Consider the following 22,445-nt stretch of genomic DNA (forward strand, 5'->3'; position numbering starts at 1 on the left):
GACAAGATTGTCGGTTATTCACCCTATCTCAGAATCATTGCTAGGTGGAGCTGTTCTAACTGTGGGGGGGGGGGGGGGGGCTGTGTGTGATACATCACTGATCATGCTCCCGATCACAGGGAGCTGTAATCAGTGACAGTGTCACTAGGCCGAACGGGGAGATGCTTGTTTACATTAGCATCTCTCCGTTCTTCCTCTCTGTGAGATGATCGTGGGTATCCCCGCAGACATCGAGTCTGTGGGCCCGCAATCCGTCTCACAGAGCTCGCAGCGGGCACGTGCCTGCTATGCAAGCCCCGCGAGATCATGTAGTATAATTTTTTTTGCTAGAAAATTACTTAGAACCACTAAACAGTATATATTTTTTTCAGACACCCTAGAGAATAAAATGCCAGTCATTGCAATACTTTATGTCACACTGTATTTGCGCAGCGGTCTTACAAGCACAATTTTTTGGTGAAAATTGCACTTTTTTAAATTAAAAAATAAGACAGTAAAGTTAGCCCAATTTTATTCTAGGGCCTGGCCTCTCCCTCATGATGAGTGCCCCCACAGAAAGCAGCTTACGGGGGGCACCTGAGCTGAGCCGCAGCTCCCTGTGTCCATTCAGACACGGAGCTGCGTCCCGGCCCCACCCCTTCTCTGTTCATTGGCTCACTGACTTTGATTGACAGCAGTGGGAGCCAATGGCGTTGCACTGCTGTCTAAGCCAAGTCTCGCAACATCGCTGGATCTAGATCGAACTCAAGTAAGTATTGGGGGGGCTGAGGGGGGCTGCTGCACACAGAAGGTTTTTTATCTTAAGACATATGCATTAAGATAAAAAGAACCTTCTGCCTTTACAACCACTTTAAGTAGCTTTTCATTCCTTTATATGTTTACGGTAAACTTTGGTCCTGACAAAATAGTGTTTTCTTCTCTATTGTTATATGATGATTTTTTTTTTATCTACGTTCCTATTGCATATGGTGTACAGCAAGAATATGCAATTAGCGGACCTCCAGCTGTTGCAAAACTACAAGTTCCATCATGCCTCTGCCTCTGGGTCTCATGCTTGTGGCTGTCAGTCTTGCTATGCCTCATGGGACTTGTAGTTCTACAACAGCTGGAGGTTGTATTCTTGATTGTGTGTAGGTAAATGTTTCTTACCTTTTAGATGTTTCTCAAGAGGAGGTGTCATGGCTGACTGCAAGGTTTTTTGAACAATGCTAGAGTGAGCCTGTCCCAGGTTTGTCTCCATTAACATAAAATGCAAAAAGCCCAGACTCTAATGTGATCATACTCTAAAGTCCAACTGCGTGCATTTTTAAAAATGAAATGGACCCAGGCATGGTATAAGTAATATAATAATTTCAGGCTGTAGTACTTACCTTTTATCCAGAGGTGACTTCACACAATACTTTTTTGGCCACAAGATGTCCTCAGTTATGCAGTAAATGATGCCTAGCCCTTCCTTGCTCTATCTAAGACTTGATTAGGTTTTGCTGAATGTTAGCTTTAAGATGTCTCCCTTGAAAAGCCTATGGATTTAATGTAATATCCTCATATTTGGCAAGTGTATATTCCACTGTCATTTGAAATCATGCTGGTTGGCACGTAGATGCAATACTACTTTATTTTATTTTAGATTTATCTCAAGGATACATTTTTAACAAAAGTATGCCTTTTTTAAATGGGGCTACAAGTATATTTAGTGACAAACTGTCAAGCCAAACAAGGTACCCATTTATTATACAATAAGCCATCTTTAAAAATGACATTCATATGCCATTATATGTAACAGTTTGGACAAAAAAGTTATGTACTAAGTGGGAAAATAACTTGGGTAAGACCCTGGATCAGGCAGCTTGGCACAACATCTGGCCAACCTCTTCAATGTGCTTTCAAAATATTCTGACCCCCAATCGTACATCCTGGTTTGTTCCCAATCTGTCTCTGATGTTCTTTCGAATTTTCAGAGAGCGAGGCACTTTACTCTGTATTTGGTGGACTTGCCCTAAGGCACCTCACTTCTGGACTCAACTGTAGGCCTTGATCAGAGATATACTGGTGCGTAATCCATGGGAGGCTTTGCTATATAAGCTTATAGTGGCTTTATCTAAGAATCGGCAGAAATGAATGGGCTTTGCTTTCCTGGCTGCCTGTCAAACACTGGTCAGGTCTTGGCATCAGAATTATCTTAACACAGAGATAGTTTAACATCGACTCATGGAAACTATGGTATACAAGAAGCTCATCTACATTTTAAATTATACACACGCTCAATTTCTATAGGTGTGGGAACCATGGATCGCATATAATGCCATATGAACCTGGACTGTTCTTTGCTTTAACTTGATGGTTTGGATGCCAATTTCAGCTGTGGACAGGTGATTGGATCCTGCAGGAATCCTTTCCCCCTCCCTTGCACCATTTTTCCCTACCCTCTCCTTCGCCCCCCTTTTTTATTCTTTCTTTATTCTTCCAAGCTTCTGTATTTTCCATTTTTGAGCCTTGATAAACTCCCTACTTGCAGGCTTGTATGTGGTGCTTGGGCCACCTTCTCCCCTCGGTTGTAGGTGGTACTACTTATGTATGAGGTGCAGACCCAGTTCAGTTTCCTACACAACTGTGCTTCCAAGTTTTGGTTGTACTTGCACTATAAGTTGCTACTATAATACCAACCAATTTGTCTTGAGCTGCCTCTGATATAATAGGGCCTATTGGTGCACATTCTCTTCTCCTTATTTTCTTATATGCTCTTTTTTGTGCTGTTGTCTTACGCTGTCTGAAACTTGCAGATAACTTCAAAATACATTTAGTAAAACAAGAAGTTATTTCTATTTCTACATATGTAAAAATATGATATGCTAAAATGTATGCACAGGACAATATTGCAATTTAGTATAGATTATGGAAAGCAACATTTTGATTTGTAAAAAAATGGTCAATGAGAGTTAGTTTATTATTAGTTGGTTTTACAAAATATAAAAAAAATTGTTAGAGGATTATTCGATTTCAGTAAAGAGGAACTTCATCCCCTGTGTCCACTGTAAATTTTTTCCAGTATCTTATCTTTTATCCTCCATAAACATACTCACATGCCCAGCAAATCCAGCGCTGTTCTTCTGTAATCCACTGCAACTTACTCCCTGATGACACGGTACAAGATCTTTCCTCATCCAGTGTTGGGTATGCCTCCTGGGATATGTGATTTGTATATCCCAGTAGGTTTCATAAGAAGGTTTCTAAATCTAGGCGGGAATGGAGACAGGCGAAGGGTGAAATGTAAAAGGAATACAAAATGTAAATATCTTTTTCGGATTGTGGAGGTAGGAAGCAAAACAATGGAAAAATGTTTTTTTTATTTTAATGAAGGTCTTCATTAAATGCAATATAGTGTAACAAGTTATTGTAAATAAACATAGAAAACACATAAAATTGAGGTTATTTACTGTACCTGCTAAGCTGCCAGGTCTTTGTAATGTAGCTGTGGCATACAGTTCTTGTGTATGCTTATTGTATTGATCAGAAGAAAGAACTAGACGTTTTGTAGGCGATAACGTAGCATATGTACCAATGGTTGAGCTCAACTGATGCAAAGGTGAAGAGGTTATATTAGACTGAATGGTTGGCGGAGAGGTTACACGGACCGATGAAGGAGACAGTCCAGCAGATGATACAACTATGTTGATAGGTGAACTGGTGCTATAAGATTTGGCAAGACGACTAGGAGACTGTTTTGGAGAAGAAACTCTTTGTGTTGTGCTGTAGCCAGTACTCTCGGAGGAAGAACCCACCCTCTGGAGTTTTGTTGGAGATCCTACTTGATGCATTGACAAAGGAGAGCTTACTCTCTGTGCCGGTAAAGTTGAACTTGAATAAAAAATTGCTGAAGAATGCTGAGAATCAGGCAAATGGAAAGCACTCCCATGGCTTGGCACAAAGTCTCTTGACTGAGAGGCAGCATGTGATTGGGAGGTTTCAGATCCAGATGAATGAGTTACTCTATTTGTACCCTGTAGTGAAAAAGGACTATTAACAAAACAGCTAAATAATATTATGAATCAACAAACATAGGCATATTTTATTGTTAAAAAAATGTAAATATATTGGCAATTGGATAATTTCCAGTACAGACAAAGTCTCACATCCCTGGTATCAAATTCGAAGAAGAAACAAGAGAGGAATCTCATGCACATATAATGGGATTTTAAACTGAGACAATAAGTCTGTGAATAAGGCGAGCACCAACAACATCATATTAAAAAATCTATAGTTTATTACATAGTATAAAAAATAGAATTCATAATAAAAAGACACATAATTATATTACATAATAAATAGACCATAGAATGATGCTTAACATCTAAAATCAAAGAGGCATTGACAGACAGGGAAACCGACATATTTCGCAGATTGATTCATTGGGGTTTATGCATATATCTTTGATTTCTTCTATATTTTATAAAATATATGAACATGCCATTATTATAAATTATAAAACATCCACAGGAACGAGAAAATATAATACATATTATAAAATAGCTAAATTGCTTATGAATTTTAGTTTTTTATGTTTTATGGTTATTGTGCTCACCTGGTCTTTTTATTTAGCTGAGCATCACATGACTCCCTAATCAGTAGTCCGCAGCTCCTATAACTCCCACGCAGCGACTAATTCCCAATAGGGGCCAGACCCACCCGGGATAAGCAGTGAGGAAATTGGATTGTGCTTATTCCCCAGTTAATGTTTCTGCGCCCGAAATCTATAAAATGCATATATTAGAAATACAAAAAAAAAGAAAAAAAGGGGGAGGGTGCCCCTAACTGAGCCTATCGCCAAAATATGAATGATAGCATGTGCAAAATATTGAAACAGCCATCAAACATGATAAGGTCATAATGGCTAACAATAAATCTTAGTCCATCCTTGTAGCAAAGCAAAAAGAGAAGAAAATAACCTCATAGGCCAAAGCCTTACCTGAGAGCATAGCAGTAAACACATGAATAAGAATTCTTAGACTGGCGGATTAGCAGCTGCAGTGTGAACAAGTCCACTGCAACACGGACATCAAGACACATGTGGTGGCTATACACCGGCATCAGCGTCCATGATGCCACCGGAAGCGAAAGATCACAAATGACCCCTGACATTACTTCCGGTTCAGGCGCCCCTGGAGGCGCACATGTGCACAGGCACCCGCTAAGGCGCTAAGGCGCCGATGCGTGCACACCGACAGACAACTGTACCGCTAATGGCACCGACGCGTGAACAGTCACATGCTGATACAGCATGGACGGGGAGTGAGGGGGGACAAAATTCCCTCCTCCTCGACAGGGACACACCATTTCCCCATTAATCGCCGGAAGCCGCCAAGTGTGAGTCAGCAATGCAGAACTAAAGGAGAAGGGGGGCAGAGAGCACAACTACCATAGACCAGAGTTAATACAACTAGTGCCATTTGATTAAGAACTGAAGTCACCCTGCAACACATTTTGAATCCACAAGGGCTTCAACCTCGAACTCTTCAGAACTGCACACAAGAACATGAAGAGGCAGAGAAGGAAACCTACCAGCAAAGAAGTCCAGGGTTACTGACTGGCTTAATATAAAAGATAAATAACACTGGGTGAATCTCTAGTGACTGTGATGGCCTAACTGCTACAGAGTTTACAATCTTTTTAATTGGTAACAGGTCAATAACTTAGAGTCCAGTTACATGGAGGGGCAATGTAGCTTCCCCAGATCCCCAGGCGAAAAGTAGGACCCCATCTCTTCTTGTAAGCCTGGATCTTAGGCAGAGGTTTAACCAGAGAAAGGCACATCTGTAGTTACTGTAGGTTACAGGCTAGGGAGGCAAGATGGTCGTGTATGCTGGAGACTTAGAATTCAGGGGAACAGTTTAACAGAGTAGCAAGGTGGAATCCAGAGTTGACAAAAAGCAAAGACTGGGGGGAGACTACGTGCAGGGCACTGTTATTGTCAAACTGAGCCAAAGTGAGCAACAGGGCCCGATTTTCCTGTGAAGCAGGAGAGAAGATATAGTTTTAGGATCTGGTTCCTTCTCTCAGTTTGACTGTGCGTTTGTGTATGGTAGTGAGATGACAGGGATGATTTTACATTTTCTGCCAAATTTAAAGGTAAACTGGGCTCTTGTTTCTGAAATGATATTATTCAGTACCCCATGAAGTCTCACAATCTCCTTGAGAAAGATGTCAGCAGTGACAGAAGCCAAAGTGGTACTCTTTATTAGAAGGCGTGCAATGGGATTGATGTCCCTAGAAGTGTCTGTAACATGATTTGGCATTGCTGGGAAATTGATCATAACACTGTAAACTGAAGTTCAATGTTCAATGTAAAGTTGAATGTTTTTAAATGTAAAATAAAGTAGAGTACAACATTGTTGTGTTGACCAGTGTTGACCAGCACTACAGAGGAAAAAGATCTGGGAGTACCTATTTTAGATGATTGCAAAATGAGCAAACAGTGTGGCCAGGTAGTGGGAAAAGCAATAAGAATTCAAGGAAGCATCAGTAGAAGAGTCACCAGCAGGAGGAAGGAGGTCCTGATTCCCCTATACTGATCTTTAGTTAGACGTCATTTAGAGTACTGTGTCCATTTCTGGATATGTCACTTGCAAAAAGATATTGATAAGAGAGAAGGAGTCCAGAGATGCTTAACAAAAATGGTGAAAGGTCTGAGATTTCAGTGACTTGCATGCTCCCCCACTCGGGTCCCCACTCACCGAATCCTTGTACCCCAAAAGGGGTTAAATGCATGCCTCTATGTCTGACTGGTTCCGTTCAGCTCGTCCACCTCCTTTTTGTAATCGGTATTCCTTATACGTGGGATAATTCCCTTTATAATTGTGGCTTGTAGCAATATGATGGATCCTCAGAGAAAACAAAAAGCAGCTCCCATGGTGTAGTAATTTTAACCACCAAAGTTCATTTATTAAAACATTTCACAAAACATGATCAGAAAAATACAAAATTAAAAATATAGTGGCTAGCAAAAAATAAAAAAAATAAAAACAATTTTTAAAAACAAATGTAGAAACACCATCAGACACGCAGCTGGAGCGTACGCCGCTCCTCCACAGATCTAGCGCCTACTCCGGGATACCTAATTACAGTTTTTTTTTGTTTTTTTTTCACCTACTATGTGAGATATTGCATTTCACAGTGCATGAGCTAATAGTGGGTGTTAGTTTCACCAATGGATGTTATTGGAACCTGATGGTGTCGCTACATTTGTTTTTAAAAATTGTTTTTATTATTTTTTATTTAAATGAACTTTGGTGGTTAAAATTACTACACCATGGGAGCTGCTTTTTGTTTTCTCTGAGGATCCATCATATTGCTACAAGCCACAATTATAAAGGGAATTATCCCAGGTATAAGGAATACAGATTACAAAAAGGAGGTGGACGAGCTGAACGGAACCAGTTGGACATAGAGGCACTACATGCATTTAACCCCTTTTGGGGTACAAGAATTCGGTGAGTGGGGACCCGAGTGGGGGTGCATGCAAGTCACTGGATTCCTTTGACCAAACACTAAAGTCACCTTTAGCCTGCCTTATTACTCTGGACTTACTTTATAGTTCATTTCAACTGATACCCATTGATTTTGCACATTTTTCATATACACCTTTAAACGCAATTTTGCGGTATATACCAAAAATTTCTTTGCACATTTTTTTGCACTTCTGCATCTTTTGCACATATTTTTGCACTTTACAAATATTAGAAATCTATTTTTGCACTATTTTTAGACTCTACTGGCATATGGACTATTGACAGATGCTGCTCTTCTTTCCTTATGTAGATTCATACTGTGGATTTGTTTGCTGAAAGAGGAGCACCTTTATTGTGTGTTAACACTTGTTTTTTTCATATTTGAAAATATGTGTGCCATCTGTCCCCAGTGTGTCACCTGTCAGTGCCATCTGTTCCAGTGTGCCACCTGTCGGTGCCATCTGTCCCCGGTGTGCCATCTGTCCCCAGTGTGCCACCTGTCAGTGCCATCTGTTCCCAGTGCCACCTGTCAGTGCCATCTGTCCCCAGTTCCATTTGCCTCAGTGCCATTTGCCCCAATGCCACCTGTCAGTGCCATCTGTCCCCAGTGCATGTGTCATCAGTGCCACGTCAGTGTCACGTGTCATCAGTGCCACGTATCAGTGCCATCTGTCATCAGTGCCATGTCAGTGTCACTGTCCTGGTGCTCCAGGGCCTTCAAAAATTTAATAGGTAGTCAACAAATTAGATGTGTAATTTATGCTCCTAGAACACGTGACGGTGCTCTCTGCATGTTGGGCTTCTCTAAGTAGCCAGGCTGTGGAAAAGTCCCACATATGTGGTATCATAATACTCAGGAGGAGTAGCAGAATTTATTTTGGGGCTCACCATGCCTCTTACTAACAACCTTGGAATGTCTACTTTCCAAAAAGGGGTCATTTGGGGGGTATTTGTACTTTCCTGGCTTGTTAGAGTCGCAAGAAATGAGATAGGCCACCAGTACATCAGATGTGATCAATTTTGTATGATTTGCACCACAGATTGTAGACTCTCTAACTTTCACAAAGACCAAATAATATCCACTGATTTGGGTTATTTTTACCAAAGATATGTAGCAGTATAACTTGTGGCAAAAATTTATGGAAAAAATAATAATTTGCTAAATTTTATCACAGAAACAAAGAAAAATGATTTTTTTTCCAAATTTTCGGTCTTTTTTCATTTATAGCGCAAAAATGAAAAAAAAAAATGAAAAAAAAAATGAAAAAAAAAATGCATTTGCGTACAGTGTTGCATGACTGAGTAATTGTCATTCAAAATGTGAGAGCACCGAAAGCTGAAAATTGGTCTGGTCACGAGGGGTGTTTAAGTGCCCGGTTGTCAAGTGGTTAAAATCCTAAACTAGAGTTTTTTTTTTTTTTTGTATCTTTTTTCAAATGTGATATGGGATGATGGCAATTACATTTCCAATCACATGAGTCAATCAAACTTTTCTACTTTTTTTTTTTAACCACTTGCCGTCCGCCATATAGCAAAATGACAGTGGCAAAGTGGTTGTAATATCCTGACCGGACGTCATATGACGTGATCAGGATATTAAGCCGCTGCACGCCCCCGGGGGTATGCATCGCAGCGATTGTTGTTGCGGGGTGTCAGTCTGACACCCTGCAACTACAATCTCGGCAAAGTGTCTCCGACGGAGACTCTTTACCACGTGATCAGCCGTGTCCAATCACGGCTGATCACAGTGTAAATAGGAAGAGCCGGTGATCGGCTTTTCCTCACTCGCATCTGTCAGATGTGAGTAGAGGAGAGCCGATCGGCTGCTCCTCTGACAGGAGGGTCTGTGCTGATCGATTATCAGCACAGCCCCCCCCCCCCCCCCAGGATGCCCACACTGGACCACCAGGGACGCCACTAGACCACCAGGAGATGCCCAGCACCAGGTATGCCCCCTAGACCACCAGGGATGCCATCCAGTGCCCATAATGAATGCCAATCAGTGCCCATAATGGATGCCAATCAGTGCCCACAATGGGCATCACTGATTGGCATGCATTATTGTTTGGCAGTGATTGGCATCCATCCCTACAAAACTTTAAATTACAAGTGCCCATCCATGTCGCCTATCAGTGGCCATCCTAGCCGCCTATCAGTGCCCATCCTAGCGCCTATCAGTGCCCACCCATGCCCATCTGTGCCGCCTATCCATGCCCATCTGTGCCGCCTATCCATGCCCATCCGTGTCGCCTATCCATGCCCATCCATGCCGCCTATCCATGCCGCCCATCCATGCCAATCCGTGCCACCTATCCATGACAATCCGTGCCACCTATCAGTGCCTATTTGTGCTACCTATCAGTGTCTGTGTCGCATACCAATGCCACCTATCAGTGCCGCCTATCAGTGCCACTTCATTGGTGCCACCTCATCGGTGCCCATCAGTGCCACCTTATCAGTGACCATCACTGCAGCCCCGTCAGTGCCCATCAGTGAAGGAGAAAACTTACTTATTTACAAAGTTTTGTAACTGAAACAAAAAAAAAACATGTTTTTTTTTTCAAGATTTTCGGTCTTTTTTTATTTGTTTAGCAGAAAATAAAAATCCCAGAGGCGATCAAATACCACCAAAATAAAGCTCTATTTGTGGGAACAAAATGATAAAAATTTAGTTTGGGTATAGTGTAGTATGACCGTGCAATTGTCATTCAAAGTGCGACAGCGCTGAAAGCTCAAAATTGGTCTGGGCAGGAAGGTGTATAAGTGCCCTGTATTGAAGTGGTTAAAGACAATTTTATTTTTTTATTGAATTTTAATGTAAATATGAGATCTGAGGTCTTTTTGAGCCCAGATCTTGCTAACCAGACCAATTTTCAGTTTTTGGCACTCTCACATTTTGAATGACAATTACTCAGTCATACAACACTGTACCCATATGAAATTTTGTCCTTTTATTCACACAAATAGAGCTTTCTTTTGGTGGTATTTAATCACCGTTGTTTTTTTTTGGTTTTTTTGCGCTCTAAAAGAAAAAAGACTGACAATTCTGTAAAAAAAATGAATTTTTCTTTGTTTCTGTTATAAAATGTAGCAAATTATTATTATTATTATACAGGTTTTATATAGCGCCAATAGTTTGTGCAGCGCTTTACAACTAGTAATTTTTCTTCATAAATTTTGGCCAAAATTTATACTACTACATATCTTTGGTAAAAAATAAGTACAAATTGTTGTATATTATTTGGTCTTTGCGAAAGTTATAGAGTACACAAGCTATGGTGCCAATATCTGAAAATTGATCACACCTGAAGTACTGACATCTAATTTCTTGAGACCCTAACATGCCAGAAAAGTACAAATACCCCCACAATGACCACTTTTTGGAAAGAAGACATTCCAAGGTATTTAGAAAATACATGGTGAGTTTTTTTGAAGTTGTCATTTTTCCCCACAATTCTTTGCAAAATCAAGATTTTTTTTCACAAAATTGTCTTAAAAAATGACATAGAACCCCAAAACATTATATATGTTTTTTTTAGAAAAGACCCTAGAGAATGCAATGGCGGTCATTGCAACTTTTTATCTTGCACGGTATTTGCGCAGAAATTTTTTGAACGCTTTTTTTTGTGCTTTTAAAAAAAAACAGTAAAGTTAGCCCAATGTTTTTGCATAATGTGAAAGATGAAGTTACGCAGAGTAAATAGATACCTAACATGTGACCCTTCAAAATTGCACTCCGCTTTAAATGTTAAAGCGTCATGTTAAGAACTGGAAACCTCAAATGATTCTTTCCCCACCATCATCCTGCAAGGCCCTGGCATAACATACACATACATAAACATATAAGCCAGGGCAACCAAGTCACATATTATCCTATATATAGGCAAACGGCCTATGGGAAGAATACTTAAAGGAGGAAGAAAAATGAGTTGACCAAAAGGAAGGGATGAAACTGCCTCTCAAAAGACCTTACCAGAGTAGATGCTCAAATGGTGCAAAAAAAGCACGCAGGATCTGTTGACACCAAGCTGGGAACCAAGTGGGAACTAACCAATTTTCCTGTGCCTCCTCTTTAAGTCCAACGCTGGCACAAAGATATGGGCCTGAGTAGTGATGACACTGCTGACATCAACCCTCTGTGGAAGCACAGTGTCAGTAGTGATACTCATGCACCTCTGTGGTATGAAAACATGCTTACCCATTAGGAAATCATGCAAACCAATGAATCAAATAACCAAACACAAAAATAAAAGAACAAAATAGTATGTGAAAAAAACCTCACAAAGAATCCAAAAATGTGCCAAAGTAGATATCTCACAAAATGACAGTGCTCAAAAAGTGTCAGTGCTGCAAAAAATACATTCTTCTATAATAAAGTGTCACCCTCTTTATCACTAGCACTCCACTGTGTGCAAATTGTTCCCTTGCTCCTGTGAGAGCACACTCACCAAATGGAGATGACCACCCTGGCTTATACCAAGGTAGGTCTATAATGCTTGTTCCACAGTGCCGCTGTACGTGGAAATATTGCTCTAGTTACATTAGATAGTAGGTGAGGTTAAAAAAGTTATATAGTAGGTGAGGTTAAAAAAAAGATACAAGATCCAGATCCACCTGTGTGTGTGTGTTTATATTAATAGCACATTATATAACCCTGTATTTTCGTTATGATCATTAAGATACCAATCTAATGATCTAAAAGTTTTTTTTAGGGTTGCACCGATACCATTTTTTTTACAATGGGTACGAGTACCGATACTTTTTTTTTAGTACTCGCCAATAGCAATTACCGATACCTACCGCAACTGTTTTGTTTACACTTTACACTGTTAATATATATGTAAATGAATGAAAATATTCACTAACAAAGCAAATAAAAAAAGTTTTAATTGTTTATCTTTATAAAATAGATGTGAAAAAAATGCAGGAAAATAATTAAATGGAGTATAATAGGGAGTTAATTAAGGCTGATTAGAGTAAATTGAGGGTTAATAAGGAGTTAAACCGAGGAACATTTGTTCATCCCCACTGACAGCTCAAAGAACCGAGCCTGAAAGTATACTTGTGCAAATACTTGGTAATGGCACCGATATCGCTCCCCGCTGATACCACTGCTTGTGGAAGAGAATTCCACATCCTTACCGCTCTGACAGTAAAAAACCCTCTACGCAGTTTAACCACTTGCCGCCCGCCCACCGTCAAATGACGGAGGGATGGTGCAGCTCTCGTTCTGGGTGGATGTCATATGACAGCGCACCGGCGATCGCACTGTGTTGCTAGGACACAAGGCAACCCTGATCTCTGTAAAGAGCCGCTGGTGTGATTCTTTAATCATGTGTCCATTCACAGCCGGTCACATGTAAACAAGGAAGTGCCGGTAATTGGAGCGAGTCTGAAAGAGTGTGTGGCGAGGAGAGCCGATTAGCGACATCTCCTCACAGGGGACAGAGAGATGTAATCAGGGCATTGATGATCAGTGCCCTGATTACATTAGAGCACCACCAGTGGCAGCAAACAGTGCCCAGCAGTGCTAGCAATCAGTGCCCACCAGTACCAATAATCAGTGCCCACCAGAGCCAGCAATCAGTGCCCATTAGTGATGCAAGTCAGTGCTGGCTTTCAGTGTCCATCAGTGCAGCCTATCAGTGCTGTCCATCAATGTCCGTCAGTAAAGCCCATCAGTGCCCATTATCTTACCCATCAGTGCCGCCTATCCATGCTGCCTATCAGTGCCCACCAGTTCCACCTATCAGTGCCCACCGGTGCCACCAGTGCTCATCAGTGCCACATATCAATGCCCATAAGTGCCGAATATTAGTGTCTCTCCTCATCGGTGCCACCTGATCAGTGCCCCTCAGTGCAGGCTATCAGTGCTCATCAGTGCCGCCTCATCAGCGTACATCAGTGAAGGAGAAAAATTCCTTTTTTACAAAATTTACTGACAGAAACTAAGAAAACCTTTTTTTTTCAATATATTGGGTCTTTTTTTTGTAAAAAAAATAAAAATGCCACCAGTGATTAAATACCACCAAAATAAAGCTTGTTTGCTCTTTTGCTCTTGTGTGAAGAAATTGATAAAAATTTCACATGGTTACAATGTAGCATGACAGAGCAATTGTCATTCAAAGTGTGACAGCTCTGAAAGCCGAAAATGGCCTGGGCAGGAAGGGGGTGAAAGTGCCCTGTAGGTAAGAGGTTAAAGTTAAACCGCTTCTCTTCTAATTTTAGTGAATGGCTGCATGTCTTTTTAAATTCCCTTTCCCTGAAAAGTTTGTTCCCTATGCTGGGGTCACCAGTACGGTATTTGTACATTGATACATTGTACATTGTACATACATTTGTACATTGTACATTGATCCCCTCTCAAGCGTCTCCTCTCCAGAGAGAATACGTTTAATGCCTGTAGCTGAGCTGAGATCCTCCAGTCCCTTAATTAGCTTTGTCACCCTTCTCTGGACTCTCTCCAGTTCCAGCACATCCCTCCTGAGGACTGGTGCTCAGAACTGGATGGCATACTCCAGGTGTGGCCGGACCAAAGTCTTGTAGAGTGGCAGAATTATTGTTTTATCTCTGGAGTGAATCCCCTTTTTAATGCATGCCAACATTCTGTTGGCTTTGCTTGCAGCAGCTTGGCATTGCATGTCATTACTGAGCCTATCATCTACTAGGACCCCCAGGTCCTTTTCCATCCTAGATTCCCCCAAAGTAACTTGCATTCACATTTTTAGCACCCTAATGCATTGCTTTAGATTTCTCAACATTAAACCTCATTTGTCATGTAGTTTGTAGTAGACCACCCTATTAATTTGTTTAGGTCTTCTTGTAAGCTTTCCACATCCTGCGTAGAAGTTATTGCCCTGCTTAACTTTGTATCATCAATGCAAATACTGAGATAGAGTTGTTTATTCCACCTTCCAGATTGTTTATGAATAAATTAAAAAGGATTGGTCCCAGGACAGAACCCTGGGGGACCCCACATTCCACACCACACCATTCCGAGCACTCCCCATTTATTATCACCTTTTGGACTCGCCCCATTAGTCAGTTTTCAATCCAGGTACTCACCCTATAGTCCATGTCAATAGATCTTAGTTTGTACAGTAAACGTTTGTGGGGAACTGTATCAAATTCCTTTGCAAAATCCAGATACACCACATTCACAGGCCTCCCTTTCGCTAGATGGCAGCTCACTTTTTCATAGAAGGTTTATAGATTGGTCTGGCAAGAACGATTCTCCATGAATCCATGCTGAATACTGCTAAGTTTTCATTACTAAAATCTTGTATATAGTCCCTAATCATCCCCTCCAATAGCTTGCAGACTATTGATGTTAGGCTAAATGGTCAGTAGTTCCCCTGGGATATATCTTTTTTAAATATTGGTGCCATGTTAGCTTGCTCCAATCAGCCATGTCAGGTCACCTGAGACACAGTCGGAAGTGCACCGCTAAGATAGTGGACCCTAGGACTGAAGCAGGTCTACTGGATCACTAACAGATCCCAGTGGGAGCTAGAGCATAGATTCCTCAGGGCCTGGAGTCTAAAAGCCAGCAGGTGTTCACCAGAGCCTCTAGTGGTGAGGATGGACTGCGCTGCAGTCTGGCTCCAGGTGGCGCCCCCAGGGTCTCACAGCTCACGCATACGGTAGACTACAGGAGAAGGGAGCAGCAGGCTGGAACAACAAGGATAGTAAAGGGATTGGGCAGATGTCAGGGCGACTAGCAGACAGGAACAACAAAGTACACGCCAAAAGTTCAGGGCCACAGGCAAACAGGGATAGTCGGGGACACGCCAAAGGGTCAGGGTCACGATCAGACAGGAATAGTTGAGAACACGCCAAGGTAGGTAAAAGAGACAAACGAAGAGCACACGGCAAGCAGGAAACAGGAAGCCAAACACACAATGAATACACAATGGTTGATCAGCACTGCTGGCTTGCAGTGCACAGATTAATATAGGGTTCCCTGATAGGGCCTGGGGTGGAGCCATGCTTAGAGGAGAGGTTATCAAAACAGCCAGGTGAGAGGGGCTGGCCTCCTAGTCTGAACGCAGGAGCAGAGAAAGATTACTGCATAATCATGATTAGGAAACAAATTAGGAAAAATTAGGAACAATGGTCTGGCCATAACCTGACTGAGTTCCTTAACTGACTTATTTATGTTAAGTTTTTGAAGTCTATTTCTAATTCTGTCCTCTGTTAGCTATGAGGGTGCTGCCTGTGACATGCTATGAAAAATAACACCGTCTTGGTTACTGTATCCACCCGTTTCCCTTGTAAAGACTGAGAAGAATATATTCAAAACCTTCACCATCTCTCCGTCTTTTGTAACAATACTCCGTTCCATCATCCTTAATGGGGCCAATATGATCTGGCCTGCCTTTCTTACTATTTATATACTATGTGTCCGGATTGCACCCTTACATTTCTTACTGCATTCTTTGTAAAGTTGGAATGCTAACAATGATCCCACCACTTTGTATTTTTTTGAAGGCTTGTTCCTTTGCTTTTATATGCATTTTTACATTGGAGTTGAGCCACCCATGATTTTTATTAGCTCTTTTAAATTTATTTCCCATTGGAATGCACTGGCCAACACTTTTAGTATGCTCTTAAAGCACTCAGCTTTTCCCTTGTGTTCTTTGTGTTTAGGATTTGACCCAATTTAATATCTTCTGGCATAGAGCACAGTTTAGGGAAGTTAGCTCTTTTGAAATTCAGTGCCTACGTATTATGCCACATACACACGACTGGACTTTTCGACGAACTAGGTCCGACAGTCTTCCGGCGGAGGTCCGACTGACTTTCCGAACAAGCTGACTTGGGTACACACGAACGGACTTTCTGGCAGACTAGGTCTGACGGACTTCCCGACAGACTTTCAAAATGAACGGACTTGCCCGTCCGTTCATTTTGAACGTGGCTCCAGGTATGACGAAACTAGAAAGAGAAGTCAATCTCGCAGCTTTCATCCGCAAAATTGACACCTTGCGAGCCCCGTCGTCTGGTATGGATTTTAAGGAGAACCCCCTACACCAAAAAAACAGAGTGGGATTCCCCCCAAAATCCATACCAGACCCTTATCCGAGCATGCAGCCCGGTCAGGAAAGGGGGTGGGGACGAGCGAGCCCCCCTCCTGAACCGTACCAGGCCGCATGCCCTCAACTTGGGGGGGTGGGTGCTTTGGGGAAGGGGGGCGCCCTGCAGCCCCCCTATCCCAAAGCATCTTGTCCCAATGTTGATGAGGACAAGGGCCTCTTCCAGACAACCCTGGCCATTAGTTATCGGGGTCTGCGGGCGGGGGGCTTATCGGAATCCGGGAGCCCCCTTTAATAAGGGGGCCCCCAGATCCCGGCCCACCACCCTATTTGAATAAGTATGGGGTACATCGTAACCCTACCCATTCAACTGGGGAAAAAAGTGTCAATAAAAAAACACACTACATAGATTTTAAAAGTAGTTTATTATGAAGCTCCGGGGGTCTTCTTCCGACTTCTCTGTGCTTTCCGGTTCTTCTCCCGGGCTCCTCCGCTATCTTCTGCTATTTTGCCGCTCTCTTGCTAGCAGTGACCCGGCTTTCTCCGTCGTCGTCTTCTTCTTCCTTCTTCTGTTCTTCTGATGTTGACACAACGCTCTCTCCCGCTGTAATGCCATGGACACGGTGCACGGCGACTTATATAGTCATAAGGGCGGGGTCACCAGGTGATGTCACCCGATGACCCCGCCCCTTATGCCTATATAAGTCGCTGCACACCATGACCATGGCATTACAGCATTGTGTCAACATTGGAAGAACAGAAGAGTGAAGAAGAAGAAGAAAAAGAAGACGACGGCAACGACAACAGAGAAAGCCGGGCCACCGCTAGTAAAAGAGCTGCAAAAGAGCAGAAGATAGCTGAGGAGACCGAGAGAAGAACCGGAAAGCACGGAGACTTCCCCCAGGTGAATGGGTAGGGGTACGATGTACCCCATACTTATTCACATAGGGTGGTGGGCCGGGATATGGGGGCCCCCTTATTAAAGGGGGCTCCCAGATTCCGATAAGCTCCCCGCCTGCAGACCCTGACAACCTACGGTCAGGGTTGTCAGGAAGAGGCCCTTGTCATCATCAACATGGGGACATGGTGCTTTGGGGTGGGGGTCCGCAGGGCACCCCCCTTCCCCAAAGCATCCACCCCCTATGTTGAGGGCATGTGGCCTGGTACGGTTCGGGGGGGGGGGGGGCGCTCGCTCGTCCCCAACCCCTTTCCTAACCGGCTGGGCTGCGTGCGTGGATAAGGGTCTGGTATGGATTTTGGGGGGACCCCACACTGTTTTTTCGGCGTAGGGGGTTCTCCTTAAAATCCATACCAGACCTAAGGGCCTGGAGTACAGTACCCTGTAGCCGAGAACCAGTACGATAGGATCGCACTGGAAACATTCTCACGGGCAGGTGCTGTAGCTGCCCTTGCGTCGTATTTGGTCCGTCGGACCAGCATACAGACGAACGGGCTTCCCGATATGAACTTGATCCGGCGGACCAAGATTTAAAACATGTTCTATTTCTAGGTCCGTCTGAATTTTGGGAAGAAAAAGTCAGACAGAGCCCACAAACGATCGATTTGTCTGACGGATTCTGGTCCCCTGGAAAGTCAGATCGTATGTACGCGGCATTACTCTTATGCTTCCTATTTCTTGCAATTAGACTGAAACTAATTGACCTGTGTTTGCCGTTACCTAGTTTGCCCTGTATTTCCACAGCCACGATCATGGCTGTATTGTTAGTAATCAGTAGGTCTAGTAACGCATTGATTCTTGTTGGTGCATTCACCATCTGACCCGTGAAATTGTCCTGCAAGATATTTAGGAGATGACGAGCCTTAAACGAATGCGCAGTTCCATCCGCCCAGTCTATATCTGGATAATTAATACCCCCCATTATAATGACACTTCCCATTCTTGCCGCCAAACTGTGATAGGATAGGAGGTCCGCCTCCCCCTCCTCCCTCTAGTTAGGGGGTCTATAGCATACGCCCAGTATTTCACCCAATATTACTTTCCCCTTAGTTTTCTCCCTTTGAAGCTCCACCCATAAGAATTCCAACTCTCCCCTAGTCTCCCTACCGCTAACGCCCCCAATACCACCCGCTGAACCTTATTCCATACTGGCTAGCTCTACATGTGGACTCTCCCCTGTCACCTGTTTAAAAGCCCCTCTAACTTTTCAGCCATCTTCCCTCCCAGCCAAACTGCACCTTCCCAATTTAGGTGCAGTCAGTCCCTGCTAAAGAGCTGGTTACCGACTGAAAAGACAGCCCAGTTTTCCAGGAACCCAAACCCCTCCTTTCTACACCAGCTCCTCAGCCACTTGTCAACTTGTTAAAAGCAGCCTTATATCAGAGATTCACAACACCACTCACATGCAGGGAAGAATTCAAACAGCAAAGGAACTCACAGCACATATTGTTTATTAAAATTCACAATTAAAAAAAAGTTAAGAACATGCACAAACTCCGGTGCCCCTCCTGGCACCCCAGAATTATCCGCTGATTAATAGTAAAGCCTGCCACTGCTCCAAACGCAGGAGCCGTTGTGTATTCCAATCCGCAGAAGCGGCTTCCAGACTGAGTGGGTTCCCGTCCCTACATGTATGTGTTTCGTCACTTTAAGGACATCATCAGGAGGCATACATTGTGAAATCATGCAGCTCAATTTAATGACGTCAAAGTTGAAGCACAATATCAAAACTGTCCTTTACTCATGTGTGGTACCTTAGAATAAGCCCACTCCAGTCCATTTTTACCCTAACATAGATGTAAGGTGAGACAGTGTGGGCTGGGTGAGGACAATCCACAGGCAAGTGGATAAGCAAACACCTAGCATAGAAAAAACACTCATTCACAAAACCAAGTGATAATACAGACTTTTTGAGGTTCTCATTATTTTGGAACAATAAAAGCTGTTCTTGCTTTTGGCCCATTTATTGAGCATCTTCCAGCTATAGCACTGCTTTAATAGTCTTAACTGTAAATGTTTTGCTTCCCATTTAATTTCTCATCTTTTGTACAATTGTGTCTAATGCACATATATTGCCCTAGTGCAGGGATATGCAATAAGCGGACCTCCAGCTGTTGCAAAACTACAAGTCCCATCATGCCTCTGCCTCTGGGTGTTATGCCTGTGACTGTCAGAGACTTGCTATGCCTCATGGGACTTGTAGTTCTGCAACAGCTGGAGGTCCGCTAATTGCATATCCCTGCTTTAGTGGAATACCTTTTTTAATATGTTTTGGTTGAGAACTACTAGCCTGTAACACCATGGGGGTTATTTACGAAGGCAAATCCACTTTGCACTGAAAGTGCACTTGGAAGTGCAGTCGCTCTAAATCTAATGGGTAGATCTGAAGTGAGTGGAAGCTCTGCTGATTTTATCATCCAATCATGTGCAAGATAAAATGCTGTTTTTTATTTTCCTTGCATGTCCCTCTCGGATCTACAGCGACTTTACTTCCAATTGCACTTTCAGTGCAAAGTTGATTTTCCTTTAGTAGATAACCCCCCATGTTTCTCTCAGTAGGTTTCCCCAATAATTTGGTCTTAATGGCATTATCCATACAGCATGAATTCCAAAAAGTTTAAATTGTTTTGTCATGCACCATAGCCGACTGAAAAATTAGTTTATGTCAATTGGGTTAATGCTTAACCTAATTGACTAAGAAATTCTTTAAAACCTCAAAAGGACCTGACCAACACATCCAGATATGTGGCACAGCTACTGAAGTGTGGCACAAGTACATAGCCAGCGTTTTCAACCCCATTCCCCCAGGTACAAGTTTGTGCACAAAAGTGCACAAGCAGCAGGGGTGTACCTAGAGCATTTGACAGCTAGGGCAGATCCTATATCTGGCACAACCCCCCCCCCCCCCCCCAACTGGCAATAATCGAACTGAAATACCGTTGTGCACACACTTACCCCAGGGGTGCTTGTTTGCAGGACAAGAAGGTGAGGTATGATGTGCATGGTGACAGTTGAATCAGGATGTAAACGTTTCTGGGATGTTCATGAAAAGCATGAAGAAAAGCATAGTTCTGCAATGTGGAATGCATGCCAACCACAGTGACAGGAATTGCGTTATGGCGGGCACTTCCTGCTGCCATATGCATAATTTCCCTGGCATCTTTGCAGAGACCACTACTAGAGGTCAAAACTTCCTATGCTCGAAAAGGTAAGCAGAACCGCTTAATAGGCACGCCAGCCTGACCCCCCCATAAGCAGTGCTGGCCTGACACCCCCCAATGTATGGCAATGGGGGGGTTACCCCCCTGTTGGTACACCACTGAAAAGCAGTCCCTTTCCCCATTCCCTGTACTTAAAGGTAGAGGGAGCCAATGGGGAAAACATTGAGGGGCCGATTTACTAAGAAGATGTGCTGTGCCAGTTCATACATTAATTAGTGCGCTGGAAAAGTCATTAACCGAACGTGAGAACCAACGCATTTTGAAACACAAATAACGATAATAAATACCCGCATATGTAAACTGCAACTGTCACTAGGGTAACCTGTTTTTTTATTGATAACACGCCAAATCCAATTGGTTAATTTCATCTCACTGAATGTGTCTTGTTAGGCAATTAGTAGGTGTTCTCAGTTAATTAACCCTTTTGATGCTAATCTCATTCCTCTATCACTTCTAATACATGTATATCTTTGATTTTTTTTTTTTTTTTATACCCAAATCATTCAAAGTGCTTCTAAACCCAATAAATTTATATTTTCAGATCTTAATCTTTAACCACTTCAATACAGGACATTTATACACCCTTCCTTCCCAGACCAATTTTTAGCTTTCAGCGCTCTCACACTTTGAATGCCAATCACTCAGTCATACAACACTGTACCCAAACAAAATTTTTATCATTTATTTCATACAAATGGAGCTTTCTTTTGGTGGTATTTAATCACCACTGGGTTTTTTTATTTTTTGCTACATAAGTGAAAAAAGAGCGAACATTTTTAAAAAAAAACAAACAATTTTTTTCGTTTCTATGATAAAATTTTGCAAACAAATCATTTTTGTTCATAAATTTGGGCCAAAATTTATACTGCTACATCTCTTTGGTAAAAATAAATAAATAAAAATAGGCGGCACTGATGGGTGGCACTGATGGGCGACACGGATGGGCACTGATAGGTGGCACAAATTGGCACTGATAGCTGGCAAGGATTGGCATGGATGGGTGGTACAGATGGGCATGGATAGGTGGTACAGATGGGCATGGATAGGCAGCACAGATAGGCATGGATGGGCACTGATAGGTGGCACGGATGGGCACTGATAGGCGGCACAGGTGGGCACTGATAGGCTGCACAGGTGGGCACTGATAGGCGGCACGGATGGGCACTGATAGGCGGCACAGGTGGGCACTGAGACCCGGGACAGGTGGGCACTGATAGGCGGCATTGTATTATGTTATACTGTACTAATGGATGCCAAACAATAATGCATGCCAATCAGTGATGCCCATTGTGGGCACTGCTTGGCATCCATTATGTGCACTGATTGGCACCCATTGTGGGCACTGATTGGCATCCCTGGCGGTCTAGGGAGGATTACCTTGTGCTGGGCATCCCTGGTGGTCTGGTGGCGTCCCTGGCGGTCCAGTGTGGGCATCCTCGGGGGGGATAATGCGCTGATAATCGATCAGCAGACCCCCCGTCAGAGGGGCAGCCGACCGGCTCTCCTCTACTCGCGTCTGACAGATGCGAGTGAGGAAAAGCCGATCACCGGCTTTTTCTATTTACACTGTGATCAGCCGTGATTGGACACGGCTGATCACGTGGTAAAAAGTCTCAGTCGGAGACTCTTTACAGAGATCGTAGCTGCAAGGTGTCAGACTGACACCCCGCAACAACGATCACCGCGATGCGCGCCCCCGGGGGCGCGCAGAGGCTCAAAATCCTGATCA

The 22,445-nt window shown here is 43.0% G+C and overlaps 1 protein-coding gene and 1 long non-coding RNA gene across 10 annotated transcripts in view; one reads left to right on the forward strand and one right to left on the reverse strand.

The window, feature by feature from the left end:
- The window catches only part of CTNND2 (catenin delta 2), a 918,973-nt gene that overhangs the window by 466,968 nt on the left and 429,560 nt on the right, over positions 1 to 22,445 (reverse strand). For all 9 annotated transcript variants that reach the window (XM_077491861.1, XM_077491860.1, XM_077491866.1 and 6 more), the window contains exon 8: positions 3,440 to 3,998. In XM_077491861.1, coding sequence (XP_077347987.1) covers positions 3,440 to 3,998 — 559 coding nt within the window. The remainder of the gene's footprint in view (positions 1 to 3,439; positions 3,999 to 22,445) is intronic.
- Positions 1 to 22,445, forward strand: part of LOC143996668 (uncharacterized) — a 105,884-nt gene that overhangs the window by 77,837 nt on the left and 5,602 nt on the right. The gene's annotated exons all lie outside the window — the stretch shown is intronic.

Source organism: Lithobates pipiens, unplaced genomic scaffold (assembly GCF_037356315.1).
Source record: "Lithobates pipiens isolate NorthernLeopardFrog02 unplaced genomic scaffold, aLitPip1_a1.2 Scaffold_19, whole genome shotgun sequence".
NCBI classification, from domain to species: Eukaryota; Metazoa; Chordata; class Amphibia; order Anura; family Ranidae; genus Lithobates; species Lithobates pipiens.